This window comes from Schistocerca gregaria, chromosome 5, assembly GCF_023897955.1.
Source record: "Schistocerca gregaria isolate iqSchGreg1 chromosome 5, iqSchGreg1.2, whole genome shotgun sequence".
NCBI classification, from domain to species: domain Eukaryota; kingdom Metazoa; phylum Arthropoda; class Insecta; order Orthoptera; family Acrididae; genus Schistocerca; species Schistocerca gregaria.
Genome location: NC_064924.1, coordinates 509,124,529 through 509,147,296, shown reverse-complemented (window position 1 = coordinate 509,147,296; position 22,768 = coordinate 509,124,529). Strand labels below are relative to the sequence as shown.

The window sequence follows — 22,768 nt, the reverse complement described above, 5'->3', positions numbered from 1 at the left end:
TACTTGGGTAGTATTTGTGTGCAATGCGTGTTTCTGATGTGATTGTGTACTTGGACACAGGTAAAAATGTTTGTATAGCCTTTGCGAGGAGCACTATTTGGAGTCGTTTGCTATTCATGGATTAAATCTCGTTTTCTGAGAGAGCTTGCTCACGTTTTCTCTTACTCATTTGCGAATACTGCGTCTTGTTATCTTGTTGTGGGTTGGACACACATTTCACTGTGCAGTTCACAAATGAGCGGGAGAAAGGGTGAGTTAACTCGGTCAAAATACGAAAAATCCATGGTTAACTAAAACTGCAACCAGTATTTGTTCCGCTATCATATAACCATACAATAAAGGATCCTTCGTTCTATGTATTCTCAATACATTACATTTGTCTGTGTTAAGGGTCAGCTGCCACTCCCCACACCAAGTGCCTATCAGCTCCAGACCTTCCTGCATTTCGCTACAATTGTCTAATACTGCAACTTCACTGTATACTACAGCATCATCCGCGAAAAGCAGCATGGAACTTCCGACACTATATACTAGGACATTTATATATATTGTGAAAAGCAATGGTCCCGCAACACTACCCTGTGGCACACAAGAGGTTACTTTAACGTCTGTAGACGTCTCTCCATTGATAACAACATGCTGTGTTCAGTTTGCTAAAAACTCTTCAATCCAGCCACACAGCTGGTCTGACACAGCTGGTCTGATATTCCGTAGGCTCTTACTTTGTTTATCAGGCGACAGTGCGGAACTGTATCGAACGCCTTACGGAAGTCAAGGATAATAGCATCTACCTGCGACCTTGTATCTAATATTTTCTGGGTCTCCTGAACAAATAAAGTGAGCTGGCTCTCACACGATCGCTGTTTCCGGAATCCATATTGATTCCTACAGAGTAGATTCTGGGTTTCCAAAAACGACGTGATACGAGACCAAAAAACATTTTCCAAAATTCTACAACAGATCGACGTCAGAGACATAGGCCTATAGTTTTGCGCATATGCTCGACGACCCTTCTTGAAGACTGGGACTACCTGTGCTTTTTTTCCAATCGTTTGGAACCTTCCGTTCTTCTAGAGACTTGCGGTACACCGCTGTTAGAAGGGGGGCAAATAACAAATTAGAGTATTAGACTGGGCATAAATGAAACATAGCAAAATTATGAAGTGCAAAGAGTGACTAACTTCACATAAAAATTTAGTAATAATTCAATAGACAATAACAAAAATTTCAACGTAGAATGACAAAAAAAATAGCACATTACATGTAATCAGTAAAGACAAAATAGCTTCATAAATAAATGATCATAAGATATACAGAGGCTGTATACAAAAAGCACACAGATCCTTATTATTTTACTTTCGAATTCACTGAACGCACACGCATAGCCCTCCTTACGCTAACTTTGACATCGTTTAGGTTCTGTTTGTCTGAGAGGTTTTGGCTGCGTTTAAACTTGGAGTGAAGCTCTCTTTGCTTCCGCAGTAGTTTCCTAACTTTGTTGTTGAACCACGGTGGGTTTTTCCCGTCCCTCACAGTTTTACTCGGCACCTACGGTCTAAAACGCATTTTCCATTTTACAATTGCCTTAAATTTTTCCGTAAACACTCAACATTGTCAGTGTCGGAGCAGAAATTTTCGTTTTGATCTGTTAGGTAGTCTGAAATATTACTCTTGCTAAACAGATAAACCTTCCTCCCTTTTTTAATATTCCTATTAACTTCCATATTCAGGGATGCTGCAACGGCCTTATGATCACTGATTCCCTGTTCTGCACTTACGGAATCGAGAAGTTCGGGTCTGTTTGTTATGAGTAGGTCCAAGATGTTATCTCCACGAGTCAGTTCTCTGTTTGATTGCTCGAGGTAATTTTCGGATAGTACACTCAGTATAATGTCACTCGATGCTCTGTCCCTACCACCCGTCCTAAACATCTGAGTATCCCAGTCTATATCTGGTAAATTGAAATCTCCACCTAAGACTATAATATGCTGAGAAAATTTATGTGAAATGTATTCAAAATTTTCTCGCAGCTGTTCTGTCACTAATGCTGCTGAATCGGGAGGTCGGTAAAATGAGCCAATTATTAACCTAGCTCGGTTGTTGAGCGTAACCTCCACCCATAATATTTTGAAGGAACTATCCACTTCTACTTCACTACAGGATAATCTACTACTAACAGCGACAAACACGCCACCACCGGTTGCATGCAATCTATCCTTTCTAAACACCGTCTGTGCCTTTGTAAAAATTTCGGCATAATTTATCTCTGGCTTCAGCCAGCTTTCTGTACCCATAACGATTTCAGCTTCGGTGCTTTCTATCAGCGCTTGAAGTTCTGGCATTTTACCAATGCAGCTTCGACAGTTTACAATTACAATACCGATTGCTGCTTGGTCCCCGCATGTCCTGACTTTGCCCCGCACCCTTTGAAGCTGTTGCCCTTTCTGTACTTGCCCGAGGCCATCTAACCTAAAAAACCGCCCAGTCGACGCCACACAGCCCCTGCTACCCGTGTAGCCGCTTGCTGCGTGTAGTGGACTCCTGACCTATCCAGCGGAACCCGAAACCCCACGACCCTATTTCGCAAGTCGAGGAATCTGCAGCCCACACGGTCGCAGAACCGTCTCAGCCTCTGATTCAGACCCTCCACTCCGCTCTGTACCAAAGGTCCGTAGTCAGTCCTGTCGACGATGCTGCAGATGGTGAGCTCTACTTTCATCCCGCTAGCGAGACTGGCAGTCTTCACCAAATCAGATAGCCGCAGGAAGCCATAGAGCCATGAGCGACCACCTGCAGATGGGTGCACCCTGTACCCTTCATGGCAACCGGAAGGACCCTTTCCACATCTGGAATGACTGCCCCCGGTATGCACACGGATTGCACATTGGTTTTCTTCCCCTCTCTTGCTGCCATATCCCTAAGGGGCCCCATTACGCACCTGACATTGGAGCTCCCAACTACCAGTAAGCCCACCCTCTGCTACTGCCCGGATCTTGCAGACTGAGGGGCAGCCTCTGGAACAGGACAAGCATACATCTCCGGCCGAACATCATTATCAGCCGGAGACAGAGCCTGAAACCGGTTCGTCAGACAAACTGGAGAGGCCTTCCGTTCAGCCCTCCGGAATGTCTTTCGCCCCCTGCCACACCTCGAGACGACCTCCCACTCTACCACAGGTGAGGGATCAGCCTCAATGTGGGCAGTATCCCGGGTAGCCACAGTCGTAGTCCGATCGGGGGATGCGTGGGACGAGCTGGCCGTCCCCGACAAACCCCCATCCGTACCCCCACAGTGATGCCCATTGGCAACAGCCTCAAGCTGTGTGACCGAAGCCAACACTGCCTGAAGCTGGGGACGAAGGGATGCCAACTCAGCCTGCATCCGAACACAGCAGTTGCAGTCCCTATCCATGCTAAAATCTGTTGTGCAAGGAACGTCTGAATTAATCTACAGAGAGCACAAACTATTCGACACATAATTTAAACGGTTATTAAAATACAAGAGTGCCTAGTAAATGCAGTAATGCTGCTACTTGCGCATTGCTGACACACTATTTGGCGGCGGAAGGAGACTACGCGATTTTACACTATTCAGGTACTAAAAAGGCGATGCTACAACTCTCAAGCACTATAATACGCCCGAAATTTATGAATTAAACAATGCAAGTACCAAAAACACGCAAAGAAATTAAGAATTAAACTATGTAACAAATGATTGAGCTAGGAGTATACGACTTGCTGCTGCAGCTTCTTATCCAACGGCGGCAGGGAGCACCCATTTGTAATTGGTAGATACAAGGAAAACTTCAATGCAGACAATAACTTATCATGCCTCATGTTTGCAGATATTATCGCATGCTAAGCTAGACCTGTGGCTGTGACATACGCAATGTAAAATAACAGACAAAGGGTGTATATAATTTAAATAACAACAAAATCCGATATGACAAATTTCATAATCTCAATGTAATCTGTATGAAAACGTTTGAGAAAAATAAAACCCACTGAGGCTGCCACAATTGTAGTGAAACTTGTTGTGTGTTAGAGCAAAACAATCATTTGTGTACTTGGAAAGAGGCGGGACCATCCCTGATTAATCACTTGTTCAGTTATTCAGACGATAGAAATCCACGCCCTGGTAACGATGCCAGTCGAGGCCCGCTGCATGAACTTCGTCATAGTAGTAAAATCTTGTTCTCCGAAATTATTTTTCGGCTCGCAGAAAGGATGTAAATTGCATGGTGAAAGATCTGAACTCCCCTATCGCGCCGGCCGCGGTGGCCGTGCGGTTCTAGGCGCTGCAGTCCGGAACCGCCAGACTGCTACGGTCGCGGTTCGGATCCTGCCTCGGGCATGGATGTTTGTGATGTCTTCAGGTTAGTTAGGGTTAAGTAGTTCTAAGTTCTAGGGGACTTATGACCTAAGATGTTAAGTCCCATAGTGCTCAGAGCCATTTGAACCATTTTTCCCCCTATCGCCATCACCCACATCCGTGCTGCCCTGGTCAAATTATCATTACGCTACGGCTGGAAGGGACATTGCATTTCGTCCATACGCCGCCAGAATTTCAGGATGAATCTACATGCAGCTTGGTAGCTTTACCCAGAGGAATCACACTGTCGCTCGAAGTTTAGCTTCGGAGTACGTTTCCAGTTGGAGCGGCACTTCATTCAAGCACTGTAATGCACCTGTTGCCCGTACAGCAGCAGAACAGTGTCTACAGGAAACCCAGAATATGCACTCCTTCTGATACCGCTCCACTCTTGTTGTGCGACGGTCTTAGCATGGGAAGACATGTGTAGCTTACTACGTAGGAACGTACTAAACCCATGTTCCAGTAGATCTGGAAATTAAATACGTGGAGACCATCAAAATCGGAAGTAGACTGTGACAATTAATTGTCAGTCACTGCAGAGAAGGTTCATTCTAGCTCGGGTAGAGTACCGTAACGATCTGTCGAGAGGCGAATAAGTGCAGTTACCACTGTTGTTCTTCTCGAGAGGGCGAAAGCGCGGCGTGAGTTTGGTGCTGCATACTATGTCGTCCTGGGTGTGTGGATGGATGGAAAAAAGTTTTATAGAGTGGTGAGTTGCTGTACAGGACGTAGGATGTCATGAAACATTGTGTAGACCTGCTGCACGCCTGACGTACTTGTGTGGGTGTGTCGTGGCGACATCAGCGTTTGATTTATCTGCTATGACGAACTGTTTTTCCTGGAAAGACTAAATTATTAGCTTTGACCGATGGCAAAACACTCACTGGAGTTCTATCGCACATTCATGGGTAGTTATCACCACTTATCCGTAGACCATAAGTTAGCCACCAAAGCTCTTTACTGTAGATACTATTCTTAAGCGAGTGTGCTGGATTCACAGAAATACCGATTCTCATAATCGAACACTTTGGGAAAACTTTGTTGTACTTCGCATTCATGCTATTACCTTTTTAACGTTTTTTCACGAGCTGTTGTATTCTTACTACTTCGGATGGTAAAAGCCTAATGTACAAAATGCCAAATATAAATTGTTACTGACGTCAATTATAGAATAACAACTTAATCTAGTCAATTGATTCATACATTTTTGATTGTCTCAAGTTCCCGCCTCCTCCCCCCACGATTCCGTGCCTGTTTTCTCCGTTTTTAGCACTAGTTAATAGCTGAAATTATTTTTCAATAGTGTAACGTCAAACAGGGCTGTCCAACACCACGTAATAGGATAACAAATACCTAGCCTTCGATTATATCTGCTTCCTTCATATGAAACCAAGACGAATATTCACTTAATCGAACCGGAAGTTCACATACTCTTCGTCATTTGAACCATATTTATATGTATAATCTATCCAAAACTTTCTCACATCTCAACTCACAGCCAGAGAGCGTCCGATGCTCGTGGTCTAGTGACTGGCGTTGCTGCCTCCGGGTCACGGGGTACCGGGATCGATTCCCCGGGCGGGAGGGGGATTTTCTCTGCCCGGGGACTGGGTGTTTGCGTTGACCTCATCATTTCATCGTCATCATCATCATCAGCATCATCATCATCATCATCATAATCTATTCTGGCCAGTGGATAGCTTGGACTCTGAAAAAAATTGGAGTGTATAAAGATTGGGCCTTCGTACGGGCGCTGATGACCGCGCAGTTAAGCGCCACACAAACCAAACATATCACCACAGTTACAGAGACAACGAAGATACATTTAAGAAGTGAGTGATTCTATTCAGGGTGAAAATATATGAATAGTAACCCATAGACATAGAACCTACTACAGAAAAGTGAAAATAGCAGAACAGGGCAGGTTAATGGGAATCACACTTACTAAAACCAACTTTGCACGTAGATATGCTTAATGTAATATAATAATTAACAACTTCTGCTGGTAGCCTGAGAAGCGACAGTTCCTCTCACTCGGGTTACAATGTTTCATATAAATGTGTTCTGGTTGCGTTGCAATCGGTGAAGGCTGATCGTCTTATCTAGAGATGCCACTACCAGTCAGACCCGAGAAAGAGCTAGTGTTCCTTTCTTAAATAACTAGTGCTGTCGATGATGCAGAACAGATAGTACACGTATGAGTGGCAGGACAATTTCCGCACGTCTACATACGACATTTTGAAATTATGTTAATCACATGAACAGTGGTCATGGAGGCTGAGCTGGGATGTCTTCAGTGTTTAATTACCTTGTAGCATCCTGCAAAAAGCATTGAAACGAGCCAGGAAATTGCGAGGAGTACACATGAAGGGCTTATTTCAATAGTGGTACAAGTCCATTTTTGTTCATATTGAGATACACAGTCCTGAAGCGCTGAGAAATCTGCATTTGAGATACTAGAAATATTCGAGCAATATGGCTTCTTGCTAGAGATGAGCCTATCTTTCTGTTTGTTTGGCTCATTAATTTCAGAAGCATTATAGACAGAAAAGTGGAGGTAATGGACTTGTACCACTACAGAAATAAGCTCTTCACATGAAGTTTGAATTACGATCTCGAAACTGTAAGGTTGCGCAGTCATTTTGTTTGCTCGTTTGTTTGCATATTCATGGCTGCAATCGTGGTGTTCATTAAGACACCTGCACTACAGTACCGTAAAACGCCGCAAGGCGAGCAAAAACCAACTGGCGCGGGTAATTGATAGAGTGGACTATGGTCTGGTGATACGTTTTCGACAACAGGAGAAAAACTGCGGTTGTCAGGCCAATTTCGGTGACTTCTTTGGCTTTCTGGTGACTTACTACGATAACCTGACACGGGAATGGTAAGGCGTGAAAGGACTGAAGGCACGTATCTGCACACAAGAAATAGATGATTGCTTAACTTTATAAACTCTAAGACGAAAATAAGACATACCAAGAGGGAATTGTTCGAATGGGACGGAAGCTACATATGATTTACGTTTAGAAACATAAAAATGGTCAACATTTCATAAAAATTGGGTGATTTATTCAAAAGAAGGTGCTTCACAAATTCACAAAGTCTGTAACGTGTTGGTCCCCCTCTGGCTCTTACCGAAGCTGATTTTCGGCTAGGCACTGATCGACAGAGCAGTTGGATGTCTTCCTAGAGAGGGGGGTGGGGGGGGGGTGTATCGTGCCGAATGATGTCCAATCGGCGCTTTGAATGGTCAAAAGGGAGTAACGCTCCTAACGTTCTCATTTGATCCGAGATACAGCGACTTCGCTGGCCAAGATAGGGTTTGAAGAGCACGAGGACACTGTGTGAGCCGGCATTACCTTCCTCAAATGTAAGCCCAGGATAGCTTGTCTTGCAGAACAACTAAACAGGGCGTAGAATATCGTCGACGTATCACTGTGCTGCAAGAGTGCCGCGGATAACAACCAAAGTGGTGCTACAATGAAAATAAACGCCGTCCCAGACCACTGCTCCAGGTTGTCGGGACGGATGGCGGGTGAATGGCAGGCTGGTATCCCACCGCTGTCCGGAACGTCACCAGGCACGTTTTCGGTCTGAAATCTGATTAACTGGAATAGAACTGTCTTCAGTGATGAGCCCTCCTTCTAAACGAGCCCCGGTGACCAGCGACGATATAATGCGCCAGTTGAACTTAATTTGCCAGGAGGTCACCCAACAAGTGTGCCAATTAATGCCAAGTCGAATAACTGCCAGAGGTGGACCAACGCGTTACTGACTTGTCCAGTTTGTGAAGATCGTTCTCTTGAGTAAATCATCCACTTATTGTGAATTTGTACTCATTTGTTTTTCTACACATGTGCATCATATTTACCAATTTCCGTGCCATTCGGATAACTCCTTTATTGTACGTCGGTTTTTGTCTTAGGATGTAGTTTCGAGACGATAATTAAAAGTTAATGACTGCCCCTCGTAAGGTGCCAGCAATAAATTCTACGGTTTCATTGTGAATACGTAGTTTTGTCATCTTTGTGCTCAATGTCGACAGTCACTGCCATCTAGAAATATGAGGGTTACAGGTTACGTCTTTGTTTATGTCCCTTTCTATGTTACATTAATAGATTTGCGACAGTTGCAGTATGTCACCCATCTTGTTCAATTTATACGTAGAAGTGGCTCTCCGAAATTGGAAGAACAGCTGCAGAGGAATAGGAATCACTGTCAACGATGTACAGATATTTTCATGATACGACGATTATATCAGAAATACATCAGATGGGGACTACATATAAGTCGAACAAAAACAGAGTATCTGGTGGTGAACAGTGATGCTAAATTTGAAGTACACATCAATGACAAAGCAGTTATGAAACAGGTAAGGGAATTTAAATATCTCGGGGCACTTATTGATAAAAATGGATTGAGCATTACAGAAGTAAAATACGGAATGCAACAAAGCAGAAAAATGTTAGCGTGTATGAATTCTGTTTGGTGTGATAAAAATATTTCCAACAGCAATAAGAAAAGAGTAAGTAAGATAACGGTTCAATCAGTGCTGTGCTGTAGATCAGAACTATGGATCTTAAATGCGGATACCAAAAGAAGACTAATAACTGTGGAAATGAATTCTTTGCTTAGGAGTGCCGGAATATCAAGAATCGAAAGAAAAACTAGTGATGAAGTAAGAGCTATAATGAGGGCAAATGATACGGTGATGGATAGAATTGAAAGAAAATCATTAAAATGATATGGACTTATGTTGAGAGTGCCGGATCATCGATGGCCAAAGAAGGTTTATGAATGGAAACCACCCGGCAGACGTTCTTGGACAGACTACGTAAATGGAGTAATGGAACATCGCAGCATCGACAAGGATGATGCGCTGGATAAAGAGGCTTGGCGGAATATAACAGGAATACAACTGATGCTGTTATTAATTAATCTTTGTATTGATTTATCCTGTACTAATAATAAAAGTAATAATAGATTTATCTGTACGAAAAAGGTGCGTAGCTGATGGAATTAACCTTCACTGGGGCACGGCTATGTTCGTCGGTTACCTGCATCTACCTGTGAACTCACTGCAGCAGATCATCGGTAGGAGAGCCAAGCAAAAACCCACCGTACTGAAAGTCGGACCAGGCTACATACAGTGTAACTGTTCTAAGAATCGGTAAAAGGTCTTAATATTGGATGAACGGTGGAAATACTGCAAAACTTCAGTATATTCTGAGGTGTAGCATTACAAGTTCGCTGCCAAGCCCGTGCTAATACTAACACAGTTATGCACAAACCCTTTCACTCACGTCAACAAGTTTATGGTAACGTATTTCCCGAAATCTGAACAGCTTCTGAGTACGGATTATTCTTAAATGAAAATGCCCGCCATACTGTTAAGTTTATCGGTGTCTATTGCACTCAGGTTCTTAGTCACCGATCTGCTCGATATGCCTCGCTGCATTACTATCTTTTCTCACACACAAAATTATTTTAAAAATCCGTAAGTGCTAAAAAAACCCACAGGAATAAATATGCCTCCACTTTAAAACACTTTTGAAATATGTAGCATAACTAAAATCGGCAAATTGTAACTTCATTCGGAGCTGATAGTACACATGGCCGTACCATTGAAAGGCTGGGCTCCCTTAGACTGCTGTAAGCATTCTATATTTCCAAGAGTAAAGAAGCGCGAAGAATACTCCGTTCTGATAGGTCAGTTCTCTTTAAGGCCAACAGCAAAACATTATTCTCTCTCGTTAGTCCACGCTTTTCGTGTCTAACCAATCAACAAGTAACACACATTAGAACTGTACTTTTTCCCAAAATAAAATTTTAACATTCTGTTATTTTGTTTATACTTCAAACTGTTAACTATTTTCATTTGCAGTCGAATTAGCTTTCCTTTCACCATAAACGTACTTAACATACTATGATAAAAAGTTCCCTGTTGTTTGCATTCAGACTGGCTTAAGACTTTCTCACACTAGTTCGTACAGCGTTCATATTTAGAACAATGATATACATATTTACTTAAGACCAAATTCACGCATCATTCACACTACTATGAGCATGTACAAAACTGTACAAACATAAATAAACAAAAAAAAACTTCCAGAAATAAACAGAACAACTCAACAAAATATTATCTTGGCCTATTTCTTGAATGTCTCTGTGCACTACTGGATTCTGGTGTTCAAAATTCTTAGCTACGTAATAGTTCTTCCTGTTTAGTCCTGTCCGCTACTGTCCTCGTTGTTGGTGTCTGGAACAGTATACCGAGGCATCGCAATTTACCGAGTTTTCCTCAAATCGATTGCAAGCTACAACAGTTGACTCTACGTCGGTGGCGACTAAGCCGAAAACTAGTGTAAGAAGCTCACGTCACCGTGATGTATTTGTTTTTGGTAAAAAAGTTTCTGTGCAAAAAACAATAACGAAACTTACTTTCGGAACGTCCCTCTACTTCATACTTTAGCCTGACACATCGATAATTCTGAATATTAATTTTTAAGTACATAGAATAGTGATAACGTTTTCACGTGGTATAGACTAGCCCGTATACTAAAATTTGTGATGTAGGACGTTTGTATGATGTATCTATCCCTTGTCAATAGCGTCCCTCCCAGTAAACGACTGCAACGTTAAATCACAATTTTCAGTTTCGTTTGTTGGACGAGGTCTGTTTCAGGTACGATCTCTGCCAGCAGATGGAACGCCAGTCTGGAGCGGGTGACAGTTTGGAGGCACACCGGCAGCACACGACGTCCAGCAAAGACGAAACCCAGAGTTCGCTGAAAAGTTGTCGTTGGTCCGAGGGGCAGTGCAGCGTTGGTGACGTCGACGCCTCAACACGTTAGTATGGTCCTTAGACCTTTTGATAGCCCAAATTCTTAGGTCTACAACTTTTCTTCCACCGTTTTGTCATAGATACAGATTATGTTATATTAGGTTATGAAATATGTTATATCGGATTTTGTTGTTATTTAAATTACATATACACTTTACTTTTCATTTTACATTGGTACGAGTATGTCCTGTGGACGCCAATCGAAATCATCCACAGCTCTAACTTAGTACACCATGCCATCTGCTAACATGAAGCACAACGGGATGTTGTCTGTATTGAATTTTTATCATGAATTAAGCGTAGGCATTTGTGAAAATGGTGTCATCACAATATTAGCCGATTTGTGGATACATCATAAGGTTATTTTCGATTACAAGTCGACTTCTCGTCTTGTGTGTGAAGTTGTAATTTTCTGCTTTAACATGGAGTAATCTGCAGCTGCGGCTCATTAAATCCTGGGTAAGACCTAAGGTGAAGCACCTATTAGTCAAAGAAAGTACATAGAATGGTTTCAACGCTTGAAGAACGTTGATTTTGACGTCGAAGACCGGCATGCTTGTGGAAGAGAGATGGTTTAAAAGGTACTCAGACCGACGGAAACAATCACAGGAATCCGTTATCGAAAGTAATTGGTGCGTTTCGGCCGAGCACTGAAAGACAAAAGGCCACGACACACCGATTTTTCAGCATGACAATGCTCGACCAAGTGGAAAACCCGTCAAAACAAACTTCGAAATGTTGAGGTGAAGTCCTACACCACTAGCGGTATTCTCCAGAATTGTCGTCCCCCCCCCCCCCCCCCCCTCCGCCTGTCTACAGCTCTCGGGCTGCTGATAAAGTCTTGACATATTGCAGGTTCTGCCTCACCGAATGCTTACTTCCCTACCTACCCGTGGAGTTAAGAAAAAAATACTTTATATATTTACTTATCTGTTTTGAGACAGTTATGACACGAGTACAGTTCTCCACTTCGTATTTCGTGCTGTACTTCTTACCTTGGATTAATTACGCCATCTTCTATATTACAAGACGCTGTATGTTAGAAATTCTCGGTCTATACCACTATGGCTAATCACCAACAACTTTTCCTTTCAGAGTAAAAATAATTATGTCTCGCTGCTGCAGCACATTTCCTACTCACCTATTCCTTCTTTTAGCTCACACATCTTTATGCTATCAACTTTTGTCTCCGGTTTACGATTACTCGCGTTTTACTTCCTTACTATGCTGTTGTCCAAGGAATTCTTTAATTCCAGCAGTTGAACTCTTTCATCAAGAAATGCGTTAAGTTGCCAAATTTGTTATCTATTTATGATGCTGGCATTGGCTAGCCTCTCTCATGCATCTTTGTTCTGTATATATGATGATTCTTTTCGGTTTTTGTAAAATTTGTTCCCGTTTTTTCGAAGTCTGATCAGTCACACGATTCATCGTTGTTATATTTTGGCACTTTTGTCTTATATTTCCTAAATAACAACTGATATTCTGTGTTAAGAACAATGCTTCTAAATCTGCCTTACTCTTTCCCAGGAAAGCACGAAATACGAAGTGGAGAACTGTACTCGCGTCATAACTGTCTCAAAACAGATAAGTAAATATATAAAGCATTTTTCTCTTAACTCCTCGGGTAGGTCATCCTTAAACCACAGAACTGGATTTTGCTTTTTTAATTTTTATTTAACCTCTGAATTTTCTTTTTTCCTTCACTGTATGTTTGATACGTACGTTTGAAGCAACCTTTTATTACTTCAGAGACGTCTTTTCACTGGTCCTATTGTTTGCATGTATAAATTATAGCAAGTAGTACTGTAATGTAAAATGCAAAATGATATCAGGCCTGCAATTACGTGGCGTGCTTGGTTTAGGACATAACCTGTGCGTCGACTTGAAACATCACACAGTAACTTGTAAGTAGAAAAAGACTATTTTACGTAGTTGGAGACGTTATAAAATCACAGCGCTGTTTAGAAAATAGGTCCTCCGGGCGATTTTGGGAAAAAAACTGTTAATTAATTAGAGTAACCGAGAGCAGTTAACTCAATTTGGTTGATAAATATTTTGAAGATGGTCATATTACATCATGAAATTTCGCTGCGATATACGTAGTTTGTACTTATCTTGCATCAAAATAAAATTTCTAGGAGTATTTTAGATAACAGGTGAGAAAAATGGCATTTGTCACTCCTTCTAATCTAAGACTCACGGTGAAGTTGTGTTGTCTTATGTACTGCTCCACTTTCCGCAACTTCACCTCCGACAGATATATATGTGGTCTGCCGACGTTTGTGCGCTGTGTCTTAGAGCGACCCGTTTCAGATCAATACACTCGGCTCATTACGTCATCCATTGGCAAGGAACATGGACTAGGAACTTAATTTATGATCACATTGAACGTAAGAACAGCACCTCGCCACAGAAGTTATTGTCGCAACGGCAACTTGCTCGCTCGTGGCTGGTAATGTAACTTCGTTAGCGCGCTGCAGGGTCGTTACGGTCACGTTTATTTCCTGCCGACTGGCGACGTAGCTAACACCAGGAAGACATATTTACCGACTACGTGCACTTGCGTCATGCTCAAACTTACCTCATTTGCCCTCGATAGCTAGAACAGCTGTCTACAATATTCGTCTGCGCACACAGAAAAAGTTACTGTTATTACGTTCAAAAGTACCTGGGAAGTCCGTCACACTTTGAAGCAGTTGTCTGTGGCCTGCAACAATGACAGCTGCCGCCATTTTCTTCGATTCGTAATGGAAGCCCCAGATCTCATTCCTTCCTGTGAAGTTTAGCAAAAAGAACGGCTCTAGTTCACACTAATCTATGAAATATGCAGTAATTCACATACCCGTTGTACCGCCGCTTGTCTGGAACCACGCGACCGCTACGGTCGCAGGTTCGAATCCTGCCTCGGACATGGATGTGTGTGATGTTCTTAGGTTAGTTGGGTTTAAGTAGTTCTAAGTTCTAGGGGAGATGACCACAGATGTTAAGTCCCACAGTGCTAAGAACCATTTGAACCATACGCGTTGCATTCTGCAGGTCAGACACTTTATGCTGCACGAATATAGAACAAAATTTCTTCTTGCAAAAGTACTTTGAACATAATGGCAGAAACGTCATCCTTGTTGATCCTTGTGTCTTTTCATATCAGTGACAGGAACAATTACCGATTTCGTGTCCAAAACAGTCCACTTGTTCTGTGTTGTCTTTATTTACGTTTGTACGAGGGTGATTCATATGAAAACCTTAAAAGTTCCATAAAAATTCGAAAAGTTGAGTGATGGAGTTGGTAGTTAGCAGTAGTGTTCCTTGAGGGTTCAGAAAGTGGCCGACAAATGGCTGAGTGAAGGTACAACGCAGGAGAAGGCAGCAACGTTCGCAGTAAGATGGCCGTCCCGCCGTCAGCATGTACCATGATTGAGCAGCTATCTGTGATGAAGCGTTTCTTGTGTGGTGAAGGTCTCAAACCAATCGAAATTCATCACAGGATGACAGTGCAGTTAGTCCCATAGTGCTCAGAGCCATTTGAACCATTAAAAGTAATCGCCATAACTGTTAATGCTTTCATGGAAGAATGTTTGCGGTTGTCTACAGAACCATTATTGGACCCTGGCGTGCATCTGTTCGTCCGAAGAAAATCGACAACCACCAGTTTCTTCATGACTCCAACAATGTGGACATCATATGGGGAGAGATTGGGACTGTATGAGGGCTCTCGAACAGCAGATGGTCTGTCGTGATGGCGTAAGCAGTGCTACGACTCAAGCCCGACACAGCCGAATGAGATCGTCTCCCGTCCTGGTCGACTGCTATCTTTCAGTGAGACCCGACCTTCTCGAAATCTTTCGTTCCTCGAAAATAATCGCGCAACCTGACGTAATGTGTTCGTAATGCACACGGGACATTAGGCCATGAATTTCATTCCCTGAGACTCATTCCATAATCAAAAACCAAACTATTCCTAGCTGTTCCTTTTTCCCGGTCTCCATAGTGAAGTCGGATGCAGACACAACTTACTGACGTCTCGTCGAACACCTGTAACAGACAAATGGCACGCTCTTGTCTTTCCTTCCTGAGTCCCAATAGAGGGCTCTTTTATGCACACACCAGCCTACGAACGCATGAAATGTCGATTTAGAAGTGATAGGGAAGCCAGTAATAGAACAGCATTTAAAAGAGCTTTGGAGGACCTAAGATCAAATAAGACAGAAAGGATAGATAACACTCCATCAGAATTTCTAAAATTATTGGCGGAAGTGGCAACAAGACGACTATTCAAGTCTGTGTGTAGAACGTATACGTTTTGGGACATACCATCTGATTTCGGAAAAGTATAATCCATACAATTCCTAGAACTGCGAGAGCTGACAAGTGCGACAATTATCGCATTATCAACAGCTCATGTGTCCAGATTGCTGACAAGAGTACCATACAGAAGAATAGAAAAAAAATTGAGAAGGTATTAAATGACGATCAGTTTGGCTTAAAGAAAGGAAAGGGCACCAAAGAGGCATTTCTGACGTTGCGTTTGGTAATGGCAGCAAGACTAAAGAAAAATCAAACACGTTCATAGGATTTGTCGATCTGGAAAAAGCGTTCGACAATGAAAAATTGTGAAAGACCTTCGAAATTCTGAGCAAGATAGGGGTAAGGTATAGAGAGAGATGTGTAATATACAGTATGCACAAGCGCCAATAGGGTGTAATAAGAGTGGACGACCAAAAACTAAGTGCTTCGATTAAAAAGGGTGGAATACAAGGATATAGTCTTTCGCCCCTGCTGTTCACTCTGTACTTTGAACAAGCAATGATGGAAATAAAGGTTCAGGAGTGGAATTAAAATTCAAGCTGAAAGAATATCAGTGATACGATTCGCTGATGACATTGCTATTCTGAATGAAAGTGGAGAAGAATTATATGATCTGCTGAATGGAATGAACAGTCTAATAAGAACAGGGTATTGATTGAGAATAAATCAAAGAAAGACGAAAGTAATGAGAAGTAGCAGAAATGAGAACAGCGAGAAACTTAACAGCAGGATTGATGGGCACGAAGAAGATGAAGTTAATATTTTCGGATACCTAGGCAGTAAAATAATCAGTGACGGACGGAACAAGAAGGACATCAAATGCAAACCAGCACTGGCGAAAAGGGCATTCCTGGCGAAGAGAAGTCTACTAATGTCAAATATAGGCATTAATTTGAAGAAGAAATTTCTGAGACCGCAGCATTTTGTGGCAGTGAAACAAGGGCTGTGAGAAAACCGGAACAGAAGAGAATCGAAGCATTTGAGATGTGAGGCAATAGACGAATGTTGAGAATTACGTGGACCGATAAGGTAAGGAACGAGGAGGTTCTGCTTAAAAGGGGAGGGGAAAGGAATATGTGCCAAAACACTGACAGTAGGATAGGACATCCGTTAAGACATCAGAGAATAACTTCCATGGTACTAGAGGGAGCTGTACAAAGCAAAAACAGTAGAGGAAGTCACAGAGTGGTATATATCCAGCAAATAATTGAGGACTGAGATGAAGATGTTGGCACAGGAGAGAAATTCGTGGCCAGCCGCATCAAATCAGTCAAACGACTGATGAATGTAAGTGATGAATACATAACCTATACCACGTGATGAATACATAACCTATGCTACTCACGAGGGAACCACACCTCAGTAAGTGCAGTCCATGAGTTTGCGTTGGATAACTGTCGGCAACTTAAGTGGATGATTTCATTTCCCGCTGCCCTGGAGACAATAGCCTCTTATTGAAACAACGTACTGGTAACTTCCTAAGGCAAAATAATTGAGGGTTTCGTTCCGTTATAGAATCTGTCTCTGGTTGTTCTGCCGGCGTATGTTTGACAATTTTTGTCAGTTTTGGCAGTGCGACTGGCTGACAATGACAAAGTTTCATACTTCCTTGCTGGTGGGTGAGTCGAGATTCTAGTCAACGTCTAGCAACGGCGGGTGAAACGCTATCACTATCAGTCATTTCTACGCCTGACACGTTCGAAAAAATTGTCACATATTACGTCGCAGAAGGATCCAAGACAGAAGCTGACAATAAATACGTTAACCTTTCAATAGTTTGAAAGACGAACATCATATGATTTTTTGCCGGTCGCGGTGGTCGAGCGGTACTAGGCGCTTCCGTCCAGAACCTCGATACTGTTACGGTCGCAGGTTCGAATCCTGCGTGTATGTGTGTGCTGTCCTTAGGTTAGTTAGGTTTAAGTAGTTCTAAGTCTAGGGGACTGATGACCTCAGATGTTAAGTCCGATAGTGCTTAGAGCCATTTGAACCATATGATTTGTTGTGGGTGCCGATTATCAGTATTTTTCATTTAATAGTGAATACTTTTTACTCCTTAACACACTGTAGAAATTCTGTGACACTGCAAATACACACAAATGTTATTTCCTCTGACTATAAATTTAATGGTTAAATGTCGTACTTCTTGGCAGGATACCTATCGTCTGATCTGAGTGCTGGCTAACTAATCGGGCTGATGAACATCAGGGAGACGATATCGTTCCCTTTTGAAGTCTTCTACTAATTAGGCAAAATACCGTTTAAATAGTATGTTATAATAAACCATTTACTCTATACACAAATTATTTTAGAATTAACAATTTATGAATAGAAGTTGGTTTTCGATACTGACATCGTTAGTTTGATCCGATGGTATCTTATTATTACGATTCCCAGTCATGTAGATGTGCCTAGATGTTAATGCACGCGCTACTGGACTGTTATTTACTTTCTTCTGGATACACTAACTCGGCTTTGTAGCCATTTGCAAGTGAACTGCAATTTCCCTTTCGAAATGTTACATTGCATTTCTTAGTATATGCCAATATGCATTATTTGATCTTGCAAGGATCGTCGTGTTACTGCCAGAGCACGAAATGAAAGTATGAAAGCTGTCAACAAATGTGTTGAAAACATGAAATTATTCTTGGATACATAGGCTGTGGAGGGGGGAGGGGGGAATGACGTGCACTTTCATCTACCGCTACGTGGTTACATAGTTACCCTGCAATTCACATTTAAGAGCTTGGCAGAGGATTCATTGAATCCCCTTCAAGCTATTTCTTTACCATTTCACACCCGAAGAGCGCCCGGTAAAACTAACACTTAAATCTTCCCGAGATAACTCTGATTTTTATTATTTTATAAAGAGGTTTGTTTCTCCCTGTGAAGGTGGGCGCCACTAAAATATTTTCACGCTCTGAGGAGAAAGTATGTGATTGAAGTTTCGTGAGTAGGAACTGCTGCAACGGAAAACGCCTTATCTGTGCTACTATTCGCCCTATTTCGTGATAAAACAAAAGTAGGTGCCCTTCTTTGAATTTTTTTCCTGACTGATGGGGATCCCACACCGCACAGCACTATTCTAGGAGAGGACGGACAAGAGTAGTGTAACCTCCCTCTCTTGTAGAACTGTTGCGTTTCTAAGCGTTTTTCCAAAGAAAGGAAATCTTTGGTTTACTTTCTCCGTGACGTCATCTATGTGATACTTCCTATTTTAGTTGTTCGTAACTGTAATTCCTAGGTATTTAGTTGAATTTACAGGTTTTAGATTTGTGTGATTTATCATGTAAAGAAAACTTAACGCATCTCCTTTCGTATTCATGTGAACGACTTCATACTTTTCGTGATTTAGATTAAGTTGACACTTTTTGCACCATACAGATATCTCGCCTAAATAATTTTTCAGTTCGTTTTGAACTTCTGAAAACTAGGCGGTAAATGACAGCATCACCTGCAAACGATCTAAGAGAGCTGTTCAGATCGTCTCCTAACTCGTCAGGAACGAACCTATAACACTTATTTGTGGAACGTCACATATCACTTGTTCTACGCTATGACTTTTCATCAGTTAACACGAGCTCTGAGTTTTTTGACACAAATCATGAATTCAGTCAGACAACTGAGATAATACTCCATAGGCACGCAGTTTGCTTGCGAGGAAGGTGTCAAAAGCCTCCTGAAATCTGAAAATATGAATCAGTATGACATTTCCTGTGTGTAGTACTCATTCTTTGCTTGAATAAAGAAGTAGTTTATTTCAGATACCGATGTTTTATAAACCCGTCTGGGCTACTTATCAATACATCTTTTTCCTCAAGGTAATAAATAATGTTTGAACACAGTACACGTTCTTTAAAAGGACTGCACATCGACATTTAGCGGATTATAACTGTTTCCTTTCTTGGGGGTTTGTGTGACTTGTACAACTTTCCAGTCTTTAGACACGGATCTTTCAACGAGAGATCGGTTGTATATCACTGCTAAATTTAGAGCTATTGTATCAGCATACTATGAGAGGAACCGGACTGGTATGTAATTAGAACCGGAGGCCTTGTCTTTATTAAGTGTCAATTCTGGAATACTGACTTCGTCTTCTTTTGTGAAGGAATTTCGGAAAACAGCGTGTAGTAACTCTGCTTTAGTAGCATTGTCATCAGCAACATCGCCATTTTTATCGCGCTCTGAAGGTACTGATTGCATCTGGCCACTGGTATATTTTGTATACCAAGTGATATGTGACGTATACCACCACTATATTCTTGGATTATCCACCAGATTTCGAGACAGTTTCTTGTGGAAACCATTAAAAGCATCTCTCAATGATGTTGGCTTTAAATTTCGACCTTCTGTAAAAGTTCGTCAACACTGGGGATTATGCGTTCTTTTAAATTTGGTATGCTTTTTTTGTGTTGCTTCTGCGGTAGTGTTCTGACCTGTTTTGTGTACCATGGTGGATTATTTCCATGTCTTATTAATTTATTTAGTATATATCTCTCAATGTCAGTCACGGAAGCTGACAACGGCTGAGAGAGCAGTGTGCTGACGACATGCCAATAGGTACTCGCATACGGTGACGTCTAAAGGATGAGCATGACGCGGCGGCCGAGCGGTACAGCTGGGCGTTCACGGCCTGTACGGACGCGTTTGTTTATGTATCGTCGATGTTTTTCTTTGTATCAAACCCACATCCGGTATACATAGTACGAATGGAAGGACTGGAGACTGTCTATTGGAAATGCCCCGAGTTAATTTTTGTCTTTTTTTATGTTGTTGATGTGGTCGTCACTCCTGAGACAGGTTTGTTGGAGCTCTCCATGCTACTCTATCCTGTGCAAGCTTCTTTATCTCCCAGTACTTACTGCAACCTAATCTTTCTGAATCTGTTTAGTGTATTCCTCTCTTGGTCTCCCTCTACGATTTTTACCCTCCACGCTGCCCTCCAATACTAAATTGGTGATCCCTTGATGCCTCAGAACATGTCCTACCAACCGATCCCTTCTTCTAGTCAAGTTGTGCCACAAACTCCTCTTCTCCCCAAGTCTATTCATTACCTCCTCATTACTTCTGTGATGTACCCATCTAATCTTCAGAATTCTTCTGTAGCACCACATTTCGGAAGCTTCTATTCTCTTTTTGTTCAAACTGTTTATCGTCCATGTTTCACTTCCATACATGGCTACACTCCATACAAAATACTTTCCGAAACGACTTCCTTACACTTAAATCTATACTCGATATTAACAAATTTCTTTTCTTCAGAAACTCTAGCCATTGGCAGTCTACATTTTATATCATCTCTACTTTGACCATCATCGGTTATTTCGCTCCCTAAATAGCAAAACTCATTCAATACTTTAAGTGTTTCATTTCCTAATCTAATTCCCTTTGCATCACCCGATTTCATTCGACTACATTCCATTATTCTCGTCTTGCTTTTGTTGATGTTCATCTTATACCCTCCTTTCAAAACACTGTCCATTCCGTTCAGCTGCTCTTCCAGGTTCTTTGCTGTCTCTGAAAGAATTAGAATGTTTTCGGCGAAACTCAAAGTTTTTATTTCTTCTCCATGTATTTTAATACCTACTCCGAATTTTCCTTTTGTTTCCTTTACTGCTTGCTTAATATACAGATTGAATAACATCGGGGCGAGGCTACAACCCGGTCTCACTCCCTTCCCAACCACTGCTTCCCTTTCATGCCCCTCGACTCTTATAACTGCCGTCTGGTTTCTGTACAAATTGTATATAGCTTTTCGCTCCCTGTATTTTACCCTTGCCACCTTCAGATATTGAAAGAGAGTATTCCACTCAACATTGTCAACAGCTTTCTCTAAGTCTACAAATACTAGAAACGTAGTTTTGTCTTTCCTTAATCTATTTTCTAAGATAAGTCGTAGGGTCAGTATTGCCTCACGTGTTCCAACATTTCTACGGAATCCAAACTGATCTTCCGTGCGGTCGGCTTCTACAAGTTTTTCCATTCGTGTGTAAAGAATTCGTGTTTGTATTTTTCAGCCGTGGCTTATGAAACTGATAGTTCGGTAATTTTCACATCTATCTATATTCTTCTTGAAGTCTTAGAGTATTTCGCCTGTCTCATAGATCTTGCTCACCAGATGGTAGAGTTTTGTCAGGACTGGCTTTCCCAAGGTTTTAAGTAGCTCAAATGGAATGTTGTCTGCTCTCGGGGCCCTGTTTCGACTTAGGTCTTTCAGTGCTCTGTCAAACTCTTCACGCAGTTTCATATCTCCCATTTCATCTTCATCTACATTCTTTTCCATTTCCATAATATTGTCCTCAAGTACATTGCCCTTTTATAGATCCTCTATATACTCCTTCCACCTTTCTGCTTTCCCTTCTTTGCTTAGAACTGGATTTCCATCTGAGCTCTTGATATTCATGCAAGTGGTTCTCTTTTCTCCAAAGGTGTCTTTAATTTTCCCGTAGGCAGTATCTATCTTACCCCTAGTGAGATAAGCCTCCACATCCTTTTTTATATAGACGCATCATGCGTTTAGTTTTGTAGGTAAATTGGATCTTCTGGACGTTTGGTGTATTGTCTATTTACTGTGTATACCCTGTTGATTGACGAACGCACCTCTAAGACGGGGTCGGCACGTTGCAGACAGCAGCGACTCGGACGACCACGACGTGGTGGTGAGCGGCGAGAGGTCGTCGTGGGACGCGCTGGAGCGCCGCCGCCTCCGGAAGCCTCGCCGGCACGGCTCGGAGGGCAGCCTCTCCAGCGACGGCCGGTCCTGCTCCGCGGCCGACGACGCCGCGGAGCGCACTGGAGCGGACCTGGAGCTGCTCGACGGCGCCCCGGGCCGCTGCTTGTTTCTCGAATAGACCAGACCGACCGCCCGACTGCTGTTCTGGGCGCCACCGTGTGAATCGAATCGCTGTCTTTTACCGTTGCAGTCAAACAGTTTATAGATGTACAAATTGTCCTGTGTCAGACTCTAAATAAATAATAATTATGTTCTTTATGACGCTCCCACATCGTGTTCGACAGGAGATGTACAGGTCGTTTCACGTGAAATTCTAGTGCTCCACCTAGAGAGCGCAGGAATCAATACTGGGGGAGCGGGCGCCGAGCGCTGCAAATGCTGTAGTCCGTTCCCCGAACTGTGGCTTGTGGCGAATCGGCGTTGTTACAACTGTACGAGTTGACAACACATTTGTAAAGAAGTCTCCGATAGCACTCCAGACTAGTGTACCACCTGCGTTTGCTAGAAAA

The 22,768-nt window shown here is 42.3% G+C and overlaps 1 protein-coding gene across 2 annotated transcripts in view; it reads left to right on the top strand.

Moving 5' to 3' along the window:
- The window catches only part of LOC126272578 (uncharacterized), a 50,191-nt gene extending 27,664 nt beyond the window's left edge, over positions 1-22,527 (top strand). The window contains exons 4-5 of one of the 2 annotated variants that reach the window (XM_049975503.1): positions 11,079-11,223; positions 22,154-22,527. In XM_049975503.1, coding sequence (XP_049831460.1) covers positions 11,079-11,223; positions 22,154-22,377 — 369 coding nt within the window. In that variant the 3' untranslated portion in view covers positions 22,378-22,527. Of the gene's footprint in view, positions 1-11,075; positions 11,224-22,153 lie in introns of both variants that reach the window. The other variant, XM_049975502.1, reaches the window with a different exon arrangement.
- Positions 22,528-22,768: the final 241 nt, after the last annotated feature.